At 39.8% G+C, this 12,884-nt stretch overlaps 1 protein-coding gene and 1 pseudogene across 1 annotated transcript; one reads left to right on the forward strand and one right to left on the reverse strand.

The window, feature by feature from the left end:
• Window positions 1-3,999: 3,999 nt before the first annotated feature.
• Window positions 4,000-4,770, reverse strand: LOC122692819 (zinc finger protein 420-like). The gene has a single exon (XM_043900639.1). It carries the CDS (start codon window positions 4,768-4,770, stop codon window positions 4,000-4,002), a length of 771 nt encoding a protein of 256 aa, XP_043756574.1.
• Window positions 4,771-12,769: 7,999 nt separating this feature from the next.
• Window positions 12,770-12,884, forward strand: LOC122692988 (annotated as a pseudogene).

A 12,884-nucleotide genomic window follows, 5' to 3' on the forward strand; every position in this document is an offset into this window, starting at 1 on the left:
TGAAGAAAACTAAAGAGCCTCTTGATGAAAGTGAAAGAAGAGAGTGAAAAAGTTTGCTTAAAGCTCAACATTCAGAAAACTAAGATCATGGCATCTGGTCCCATCACTTCATGGCAAACAGATGGGGAAACAGTGAAAACAGTGTCAGACTTTATTTTGGGGGGCTCCAAAATCACTGCAGATGGTGATTGCAGCCATGAAATTAAAAGACACTTACTCCTTAGAAGGCAAGTTATGACCAACCTAGACAGCATGTTAAAAAGCAGAGATTACTTTGTCAACAAAGGTCCATCTAGTCAAGGCTATGGTTTTTTCAGTGGTCATGTATGGATGTGAGATTTAGACTATAAAGAAAGCTGAGCACCAAAGAATTGATGCTTTTGAACTGTGGTGTTAGAGAAGACTCTTGAGAGCCCCTTGGACTACAAGGAGGTCCAACCAGTCCATCCTAAAGGAGATAGTCCTGGGTATTCATTGAAAGGACTGATGCTGAAGCTGAAACTCCAATACTTTGGCCACCTGATGCGGAGAGCTGGCTGATTTGAAAAGACCCTGATGCTGGGAAAGATTGAAGGCAGGAGAAGGGGATGACAGAGGATGAGATGGTTGGATGGCATCACCGACTCGATGGACATGGGTTGGGGTGGACTCCAGGAGTTGGTGATGGACAGGGAGGCCTGGCATGCTGAGGTTCATGGGGTTGCAAAGAGTCAGACATGAATGAGCGACTGAACTGAACTGGTGAGGGATCTTCCCAGATGAGGGATCGAACCTGTGTCTTCTGCCTTGTTTTTGTTGTTCAGTTCCTTAGTCATGTCCAACTCTTTGCCTTAGTAGGCAGATTCTTTACCACTGAGCCTCCAGGGAAGCCCCTGAAATATTTTTCTTTTAATTACAGATACTCTATAATGTACCCATCAGCTTCACTGTGTTTGTTCACATCTTATAATTGCCTAAGCAACACGATCACTTATGAAGTTTCCAGATTTTCTCCTGATCAATTGTCACAATAAACTGTTTAACCCTGATGAAGTCAATTATAAGAAATGAAAGAAACAATCAGAAAAAAAAGATTCTCTTAGTGTTCCTCTCAAATTAAGAAGGAAGGAATGGAACATATTAAACAAAATCAAATTAATATGCTCATGGGGAAATTAATCTCATCTTGAAACTAATTTCTGACCTCCATGAAATTTAATAAAAGCTATTCTTAAAATCCTTGAGCAGATAAGTAAAGTTCATAAATTTTGAACTAAAAAAAAAACAAAAAAAACACCCACAAAATAATTTTTCATAATTAACAGGCCAGCAAGCAAAACAGGATCTGCATGGAAAGAATCTCAAAACAAGGATTCATGAAATATGGGAGAAATGAATTCAATGAAAAGTAAACGAATTAGATTTACTTTATGACTCTAATGTTTTTAGTCAGTAACTCATCAAAAGTTATGAAATGACCAGTTTTGATTTAACATTTCTGGACGCTGCAAAAGACATGTGTATAAACACATATACCCACACTGCTTTTCTTCTTAGGTTTCACACTCTTAAAATATACCTTCATATATTTACATTTTGCATTCAGTGTAGGTCTAAGCCATGAAATACTGTGTTCCATAAGTTGAGACACAGAACATGTGCAAAGAAATATATAGCATAAAATTGTATAAATGATTCCAGATTTTGATAAATATGGCTTTAATTATATTTTTGTGACTTTCTTAAATTTACATTTGTTAAAAGGAACCTCCAGCAAGAATGGAGAGTCTCAGTTCAACATAAAAGCACAATGGAAATTGATACAGATGAGTTTATTACTCAAGGTCTTGAGTGAATTAACAGCAAGCCTTGAGGGCCCCCTGAGGGAGGTCAAGGCGAGAACCAGGCAGAGAAAGCTGCAGTACTTGGGGTTCAGGCCTTTCTTAGTGACCCTGGGTGAAGTGCTCTGGGCTCTCCAGGCTGAGTGTGGATGGGTCCATTCGAACCAAAGGAGCAGGATTCTGGTGAGCTCATTGAAGGGAGGCCTGAGAAGTAAGCCCTGGGGTTCAGCAAGACTGCTGATCTCAAGGAAGGTGGTCATCTAGTGCAGGTGCTCACAGAACTGGCTGGTGTGAGTTCAAGGACCTGCAGGCTGCCTGCTCCCCAGACAGACGCTGAGGCAGCAACAGCATGGAGCAGTTCAGGGGAGCTCTCAACAGTACTCTGTACGATCCTTCTTATTGGAGCCATCACAACATCCCAGCAGTTACAGAGGGGGGTGGGGAAGGTACACTGTAGAAATTATGGAAAATATGTGACATTATTTGAGGATTAAGGCCAGAAAGGAAACTAATTTCTATAGATGCCATCCCTCTGTGCTAGCAAATAATTTATGCTCAATTTCTTCCCTGCAACCTTAAACAAGGTGGGAGAGGTTAAAGTTGGTGGTGGGTTAACACTTCATTCCACATCAACTGTAACACTAAAAACCACTCAATTTTATTAATTAACATATATTAATAGCACATACAGTTGACATAAAACCTTTTACAGTTCACTGTGGGATCCTTGATCAAAATAATCAATTACAAGCATAGAGAAAGATACTCATTCCTTTGATATAATGATCTGAGAAAAGTATTTCTATGGTGTACAGAATGGAGGCTAATTGTTTCATAAACAGGAACCTACATTAATCACATGACTTTTCCAGGAAGGGTGTCCAGTACTTTTCTAGGGTATCAGAGAAGATGTCATTATTTCAGCCATGTCAACTAATACTCTGTTGATATTATAAAGATATTACAAAGATATATCAAGATTTCAGTGAACTGTTGATATTATAAAGATACATCAAGATTTCAGTGAACTGTCATTGTTTCATCCTTAAAAAACAAGTGACATAACTAGTGAAAACTTGGAAAAAAACTGTCTTACTTTAACACACAGAATCATTCCCTGATCACTGACATCATGGTGACCTCCAGGGATGTTTGACTTCAATGACAGAATGCCTCCATTTAGATGTTCACTGTACATTTTGCATTACTGTGTCCTAAATCTTCTAATGAAGAATAAATATAAATCATGCCCACCTAATACACAAGGGCTTCTCTTATCTTTGAGGCATCAACCATCAAAAACATAAGTTCATATACAGTGATTCTCCTTTAGAGTGAATGCAGAGAAGAGCAACTGATGAAATGCTTTCCAGTGCACATTCTCTGATACTTATTTAGATTTGACTACTGATTAAAAATTTCCTACATCTGCTTTTACATCATTCACATATCTTTCTTGTATAAACACAGGCTCATGTTTTCTAAAGTGTGTATTTAGGAAAAATCTCTTTCATCACTTATCACATTACTAGGGTTTCTCTCCAATTATGTGTTCTCTGATGTTGAGCGAGGTGACAGCTCTGATTAAAGCCTTTGCCACTTTCCTTATATTTAGGTTTTTAAGTTTCTCTGAAGGATGAATTCTCTGATGTTGACCAACACTTGAGCTTTGGGTAAAGGCTTTGCCACAATTTTTTTCACATCTGGATGATTTCTGCCCAATGTGAATTCGCTGATGTTGAGTAAGGCTTGAAATTTGGTTAGATTTTGCCACTATCCTTACATTTATGAGGTTTCTCTCCAAGTATGAATTATCTGATGTCTAGAAAGACTTAACTTCTGATTAGAGGCTTTACCACATTCTGTACATTTATAAGCCTTCCTTGTAGGATGAATTTGCTCATGTTGAGTAAGGTGTGATTTACAATTAAAGGCTTTGCCACAATCTTTACATTTGTAAGGTTTCTTTCCAGTATGGATTTGCTGATGTTGAGTAAGACTTGAGCTGTGCCTAAAGGCTTTGCCACAATCCTTCCATTTATAAGGTTTCTCTCCAGTATGGATTCGCTGATGTTGGGTAAGACTTGAGCTGTGTTTAAAGGCTTTGCCACAGTCTGTCCATATATACTGCTTCTCCCCAGTATGAATTATCTGATGTTGAGTTAGGCTTCCATGCCGCCTAAGACTTGTCACATTCTGTACGTTTATAAGGCTTCTTTTCAGTATGAACTTGCTGATGTTGAATAAGATGTGAACCACAGATAAAGGCTTTGCCACATTCTCTACATTTGTATAGAGTATCCTCAGTATGAATTCGCTGATGCATAGTGAGATATGAATGCCTATTAAAGGCTTTGCCACATTCTCTACATTTGTAAGGCTTTTCTCCAGTATGAATTACCTGATGTTGAGTAAGATTTGAGCAACAGGTATAGCCTTTGCCACATTCCTTCCACGTATAAGGTCTCTCCCCAGTATGGGTCTGTTGATGTTGAGTAAGACACAAGGGACAGATAAAGGCTTTGCCACCCTCTGTACATTTGAAAGGCTTCCTTTCTGTATGGATTTTCCTCTGGCTACTTAGATTTAATGATTTAGTGACTATGTTCCCACATGTGTTACACTTGTAATGTTTCTCCACATTCTGAATACTCTGCTGTTGAGTAAGTTTACAAGACTGATAAGAAACTTTACTATATTCACTACAATTATAAGCCTTCTTTCCAATATCCACACTTTTATACAGAGAAACATCTGCTCTTTGATAAAAGATGTTCCTACATTTATTACTTCCAGAATCATTGTCTAAAAATTGATTTCCCTGATGTTTCATGAGACTTGAGCCTTGATCAATGTTATGTCCAGTTTCATTGAATAAATACTTTCTCACTCCATCATAAAGACTCTTGTAATTATTGCGGGTAGAGCTCTTGTGTAAAGTCTTAATCATTTTACGACACATGAAAAGTTGTCCCGCATTAACTACATCCCCAGGTGCATTGATCATTGATGTTTAAATAAAGTCTCTCCCATTATTATCAACATTGCAGATTTTGGAAAAGGGAAAAAATATCTGTTGTTTGAAGAATACTGAACCCTTGCTAAAGGAGCCCTCAAGTTGATTACACTGGGAATCTTTTCCCTCATTTTTAAATTTCTGGTCTTCAGACATATTTGAATGTATGTTTAATTGAATACTGCATTCAGAGTGGCTTGAATGATTATCTGCAGTAGAGACTAGATGACTTTCCAGATTTTCCACAGTTCCTTTCATGGAACATGTATATGTCAAAAAATGATGTGGGTCTTTGCTGACAAACATACACTTCTCTGCAGATGTTAATGACTTAAATGGGTGTTTTTTCCAGTTTGATTCACATCCTTGATTTCTCTTGGCAGTAATGTTTACATTATGAGAAACTGTCCCAGTTTGGTTATGTCCATCATAACATCCTCTCTGCCCTTCACATGCCCTCGTATGTTCCCAGTCTTTCATTAAAGGTAAATTTACAAGGTGAAATATTTCATAGAATTTTTTATTTTCTATTGGACATAAATCTTTGAAGCCTGAATTTCTTGGCATCACACACTGGGTGTGTAAAGAAGATGCAGCTGAAAGGGCAAATAACAAGTTATTCTACTTACTATTCTCAGTGAATATAGTTTACAATTTACATAAAACTGATACACCCTTAGCTAGATTAAGAATGAAACAGAGAAGGAAGGAGTCAAGATGACAGAGGATTCGGAAGACATGGAATCCATCTTTCTACACGAATGCATCTAGAAATGGAGTAATTCTCACAGAGTTCCTACTGAACACCAGCAGAGGACCATGGACACCTAAAAGGACAAGGAAGATTCTGTTAGTCAGGTGGGACCAAAGAAAATGAAGGAAAGGGAAGAGGAGAGGAAGTGGGGCGGGACCTGCAGCCCTAGAGGGGAGCTCACCGGGATGGAAGGGAGCCTCATTCTCTGATGGGAAGAGAAGGCAGCACCAGTCAGAGGCAGGCAGGATGGAGTGAGACCTCCGCAGCTGGTACTGACCCCAGCCCTGCTCCCCCAAGCCTGAGAGGGTGTCCACCATTGCACACAAGGGCTGGGTCCTCAAATGTGGGGTTTGGAGAGCAGACCCAGGCAGAGGACTGCTGTTGGCTGTGAGGAGACACCTGAAGGGAATGGAGGGAGGAAGGAGCTCTGCAAACAGGATGCTTGGGGAGGAAGCCTGAACCACCAAAGCGCAGAGCAGCATCGTCGAGTGAGGCCCACAGGGAAGAACCACCACGGCAGCCCCTCTCCTCCTATGCCAGCCCCTCCTGGCCAGGCACTAGCAGGCACTCCCACCGGGTGGGGTGATCTCACGACCCCAGCTGCCACCTCCTCCCCCATGACCCTCCCCACCAGGCTGGACTCCTGTGCTCCAGGGTAACCCTAGGAACAGGCGCCTGTGGGGAGCCCAAGCGCACAGAGGGGCGGAAAGCACAGCTGAGCCCCAGGGTCGTGCAGGTAAGGAAGAAAAAGTGAAATCTCACAGCTGCACAGACCACGATTTTATACCCCCACGAGTGGCTTTGTCAACTCAGCACCGACAGAAAGCCTGATTAGACAATAAGGACTCCCACAGTCCTGAAAGGTGTAGCTTGAGCAACTGTAGACTCTGTGAGCTTGTACTTGAGGGAGCTGGACCAAGCCAGAGTCGGAGCTGCCCCCATGGCACCACAGCAGGTCCACCTCCATGAATGCAATCCTGGGCCCTGACTTCAGTGGATCTATGCTGGTGACCTGGTGAAAACAACATCTGAGAGACACCAGGGCCATGTGCCAGCATGCCCATGGTTGAGGTGGGGCCAAGGGCAGTGCCAACCAGGGTCATATGAGAGCTTGCACAAGGCATGGAGGTGACGCAAAGAACACTCCCCGAGGGGAACGGCCCCAGAGCAGCAATCCTCAGGGGCTTCTCTCCCAGAGGGTGTGCTCCAATCCCACCTGCCTCCACCACAGATTAGAATCCCAGTGAAGAAACAGATCTGGGGGCTTCTACTCCACCAACCAGGGAGCAGACCCTCCACAGACAGGGCAGTGACAGCCATAGAGCCAAGGGGAGGCTCCCCTCAATATCCAGGGCAGGCTTGGGTCACAGTAACAGCAACCCAAAGTCCATCAAGGGGGTAAGGGTGCAAGCCTCTGGACCAACCTCACCCCCCAGGGGTCAGACACCAGAAGCAAGAGGAACTATTAACACGATCCTGCAGGCTGCAGAAAGGAGACCACAAGCACAGAAAATTTCACAAAATGAGATGAAGAATGAAAAGAAAATATGTTGTAGAGAAAGGACCCAGATAAAAACCTACAAGAACAACTAAATGAAGAATAGATAGTTAATCTAATGATTACTTTTTGCTTTAAGTAATCTTAAATTGAGATACCAAACATTTTCACAAATACTAGGTGCCTATTAATTCTTTAACCCGCTTTTTACCACATGTGTTTTTACTTGAGCATATTCTATTAGATGTTTGAATCTAAAAATCATAAGCGATATTGATATAGAACTAATCAGAAAGTGAGGATATACAGGATAAAGTCCTGGGATGCTTCATAACAAACAAGATAAACTTAATAAAAGTAGTAGTTCTTATGAAATTAAATAAGAAGTGAGATTTTTAAAATGTGGTAAGAATACAGCGAGCTCTATTCAGTGCTCTGTGGAGACCTAAGTGGGGAGGAAAGCTAAAGAAGTGTGTGTGTGTATATATATATATATATACACACACACATATATACACACACGTATATATGATTCTCTTTGCCGTACAGCAGTACATTGTAAAACAGCTACACTCCAATAAAAATTTTTTAAAGATTTCTTCACATAATCTAAAAAACTTAAGAGTGAGAAACAACCAGAAAAAATATGGTAGAAAATGTTCTAAGCTTTCCTGCCAATTTATTTTGACGTTCTTTGAGTTAAATGAATATATTAAAGTATTTTAACATTGAGGATTTGGGGCAAATACTCTTAAGATATTTAACATGAGTTCATATAAAGAAAAGAGAAACTTTGACATAAACCTGGGATTTGCATTTTCTCATTTTAGGGAGATTTGGCTTTATGCAGTGAAGAAATTATTTGTGTATGAAATTTATAAGGCCATATTTGTAGTTTCCAGTGGATTAGAAATTTTAAAGCAGAAAACAAATGTCTGTCCCCAGTATTTCTAGAACTTTGGCAGTTTGTCTACAACTCCACCCAAACACTTCTGTCTAGATGTAGAAACACACTTTGAAAGCAGTGTCATAGAGTTACTCAGAAATGGACACAGTTTTCCTAGGATCCCCAAGAAATGAAAGAGCAGCCAACTCATGCAGGTTGTCACAGGCCAAGAGGAGAATTTCAGTTCTCATTGAGTGAGAAAAGTAATCCCTGGAGATGAACTCAGGAATGATTAAAGAGACAGAATGTGGCAGGTGATGTCCATCTATGACAGCAACAGAAATAAACCCAGACTTCTTCAAAACCATTTCCACTGAAGCAGATCTTCCCAAACCTCATGACAGAGGATGACTTCCTCACTGATCCTTGGACTTCTCACCTGAGTCATAGGATCCATCCATTCAGACATACCTGTGTATATGGGTGTTGCATCCATTCTCCTTATATTCCTGGAATCCTTCATTTGCTCCAGAAAGGTGACCAGGTCTGGCTTAGAGACCACAAGACCTGTTCATCAGAGAAAGGAGATTCATCAGTTTACAATTCAATATGTATTCAGGTGAGAAGACAAGATGTGGTAGCATATTAACACAGCCTAGAAAAATGATTTCCCCAAATACTTTATTGAAAGCACCTATAAACACTAACAAAAACATAAAGAACAGATCCTGAGATTCTGGTCTAGTACTATTAGGGAAAAGTAAGTAGTGGAGATGAGGATACAGCTATTTTATACCACTGAATTTATAAAATTCCTAGTAATCTAGACAGAAGGAGGCAGATTATCTCAAGAAAGAGGAAGGTTGGAATAATAAAGAATCATCATGAAGTCTTTCTAATCTCACAAACTCCCATTCTTTTCCTAGAAAGCAGGGATCTGAAACTCTATTATAAGAAGCAGAAGATTCCAGGAGATATTCTAGAAATGAAGGAACCATAACCAAGTGGGTGAATAAGGGATTCTGGAAGGAAGTTATCCTCACCCAAGGAGGCCACGTTCTCATAGTTCTCTAACATCATGTCCCTATACAATTCCCGTTGACCGAGGTCCAGGCATTCCCACTCCTCTGAGTGAAGTCTATGGCCACATCCTGGAACATCAGCCGTCCCTGAAATACAAAGTACATATGCCATATGACTGTGGGAAGACTTCCTTATGTGACCCAAGATGAAACCAGCAAGAGAAATGGTTTTGATTCAGAATGTCTGGTGCTACACAAGAATAAAATTTTCCACACTAATATTCTCTACCATATTTCTAACCCCAGAAAAAAAGAAGATGGTGTACGATTCACAAAACCACTGTAGAGATCCTTTTCATCTGGGAGAAAAACCATGGTATGATGTGATCTATAGAGGCATGTTTATTTAGAGTGTTGTTCTTGTGTTATACAGGATAAATTGTCTATCAACCAAACTGGGAATAGTTTTCCCCAAACTGGGAATATTTTTCAAAAGGAGATTCTAACTCAGGAATTCTGGAGGGGGGCCAGAGTTGTTCTTCTGTAACAAGCTCATTTCTAACTGAATCTCAGGTTCATGAATGCCACTGTGAGTAGCACAGAGGTAGAACAGCCAGGTAGGGCTTCTCTGGTGTCTCAGCTGGTAAAGAATCTGCCTGCAATGTGGGAGACCTGGGTTCTACCCCTGGGTCGAGAAGATCCCCTGGAGAAGGGAATGGCTACCCACTTCAGTATTCTGGCCTGGAGAATTCCATGCACTGTATAGTCCATGGGATTGCAAAGACTTGAGCAGCCAGGTAAGAATTCATAGTTAATATTGAACTATACTTGTTTTACAGATTTTACAGGTTTAATAGAATAGTAAGCATAAAAACAGTCCTGTTGATATTTAGTATATACCATATATCTTTCTAAAAGTTTTTACATAGTCTTGAATGAGCCACATAAATAATTTAGATCAATAATATTGCTATAACACTATAACACCAGGGCTTCCCTGGTGGCTCAGACGGTAAAGCGTCTGCCTGCAATACGGGAGACCTGGGTTCAATCCCTGGGTCGGGAAGATCCCCTGGAGAAGGAACTGGCAACCCACTCCAGTACTCTTGCTTGGAAAATTTCATGTACTGAGGAGCCTGGTAGGCTATAGTCCATGGGGTCGCAAAGAGTAGGACACGACTGAGCGACTTCACTTGCACTTTCAACACTTATTTTAGAATATTTTGTCAGGTATTCAGTAAATGGTAGAGCTTCTTTAGTTGATATGGACTAGAATTTATTTTAAAAAAACACATTTTTTTCTGTCTTCTAACTTTATTGAGGTTTTCAATGGCTAAGTCAAGGATCTCTCTTGGTAAATGTCACATTGCACTTGAAAACATCTTTTGATATTTGTTCTAAGACAATTCCACATTGATAAGAGAACAGACTCTATGATTTCAAAAACTTTAGACCATGAAATTTTTGTACCTTGTTTTATGTACTGAGATATGTTCCAGTTGGAGAAGAAAATGGCAACCCACTCCAGTATTCTTGCCTGGAGAACCCCATAGATAGAAGAGCCTGGTAGGCTGCAGTCCATGGGGTCACAAAGAGTCAGATACAACTGAAATGACTTAGCACATATGTTCCAGTGTCTCCTAGTTTACAGGCTATTGGAAGTCAAATAGAATTTGTATCCTACTGTTGTGTCCAAATTATATAAATCTTAATTATGTTGAACTGGTTCATGGTGCTTTTCAGTTCTAACTATATCCTTCTACTTTTAGAAATTAAATTAAATAAATTTTAATAAATCATAATCCATTCATTTTAGAATGAATATTCTATTAACTTTGGAGAGCTTGATATTGAAACTCCAACTAAAAATCTTAATTTATCTACTTAAAAAGACAAATGTATTATATAGTGGAACTATATGTAACTTTGTTCTGTTTTACATGTCTCCTGTAAATGAGTTATCATACTTTCATAGTACAAAAAAGAAAAATAAAAAGAACAGAGAAATATACAGAGACAGCTCTAATAAATGTGTACACAAGTGTAGGTAATTGGGAAGAACATCAAGAATATACTCCAAAAATGGATCAAATAATGCTAACATTTTCATGCACACACCTACACTAAAATGGGAACTATATACAATTTTATACATTTATATAATTGATAAAAATTATTCAATAAAATCAAGATGATATTTCACTGGTTAAATCTTACCATTTTTTGTGGATGATAATCTGTATTTTTTAAATACACTAATGTGCAAACACAGATACCAATATGTAATAAATTAGGACTCTAAATTAGAGTCCTTTATTTCTTTCAACATCTGTATCATTATGTTGAACTATATTTTAGAAATTTAACACAGTTGCACAAACATTAGGCATTTGATTATTGTAAGTGCTTTGAAAAATAAAAAGAGGTGATACGATTATGTCTGAGACATGAGGGTGGAGTGTGATGGAAACTAGCGGACCTGGGCTTCAGTGAGGAAACCTCCACTCCCAAAATCCAATATCCCTGCTAAACACAGGTGTGTTCATCAGTCTAAGCAAAGATAAACTAAGAAGGTATGGATTTCTACCATAACTGGTGGCTTAGGCATGTCCCTTACTAAATCATCCGAAATCTCTATTAAAGATAAAGAGAAAAAAATGTGAACATCATAGTGCTGGAATCTCACAGAAGTACCTGACTGAGGTAACATGTAGTGTAATGGTATAAATGGTAGCAGTGATCTGAATTGACCCTGAAAAATGTCAGTTTCTAAAAATTTCACTTCATATATACCTCCCCTGTTCTGTATCCTATGAGTATATTTTAAGAGTGAGTCATTTTAATAATATAGACATTACACTATTATATTTTGTTTCAAAATTTTCTGAAAAATTCTGGATCGCTGAGTTCATTCTGTTTATAACTGCATTTTCTTTCTGTTCTGAAGAGCTGAAGTTGCATCCAGATGTAAACTCATCACTGCATTTCCTCTACTTCCCTAAGAGCCCAACACCGAACAACATCCCAATGGGAATCTTGGATACCAGTGCCTCTCCGTCTTGATCTCTTTCAAAGGGAATATATTCACCAGTTGAAAGTCACTAATTCACTCTGAGAATTCATCACTAATTCACTTTGAGAATTCATTTTCTATAGAAAGCTGGGATACAGACAATGGAGAAAAGGCTCTGAGACATCAGGGAGAAGAGCTGGTCTTCACTATTGTAGGGAAAATAAATAGTTGAAAACAAACATCCCAGGCCCAAAAAATATGAGTAGAGAATAAAGGTTTGTAGGTTCTCTCAGTCCAGGCATTTCAGGAGGAAAAGCAGACACAGCCCCAGACCTGGGACAGGACATGTACCTGAGAAGCTGCCATTTCCTCCTCTTCTTCCTCCTGCTCTGCATCTTCTCTGGGGATGTTATGTAGCAAACACATCTCTGCATCTTGAGAAAATACCTTCAACGGCATCCGCGCAGCTTTTTAACCTGCAACCACCTCACCTACAGACAGAAGGGCCTTGAAAAGCTGAAAAGACCCACCTCTCCTGTTCTCTATCAGGAGAGATTCAGGAACAATCACTTCCTACCTGGAGACCAGCCTGTGGACTTATTTCTTGATTGTTCTCTCCTCATAGAGAGCTCCTAACCCTAGGATCCAGACCATGTGAGTTGACTGACTTCCCCTGTCCAAATCCAGCTAAACCAACCCTGCTGCCTCTCCTCAGACTGAAGCCCGGCCTCATCTCTCAAAAATGGACAAGAAGCTCCCTGGCAATGGGCAAAGAGGCACCTGATTGGTGGTGTTGCTCTTATATCAGTCCTTTGTTCATCCTAGCTTGATGCCTGGATTGGTGGCCAGAGCTATTTCATGCCTGGGGCACATAA

This window comes from Cervus elaphus, chromosome 4 (genome assembly GCF_910594005.1).
Source record: "Cervus elaphus chromosome 4, mCerEla1.1, whole genome shotgun sequence".
Lineage (NCBI taxonomy): Eukaryota > Metazoa > Chordata > Mammalia > Artiodactyla > Cervidae > Cervus > Cervus elaphus.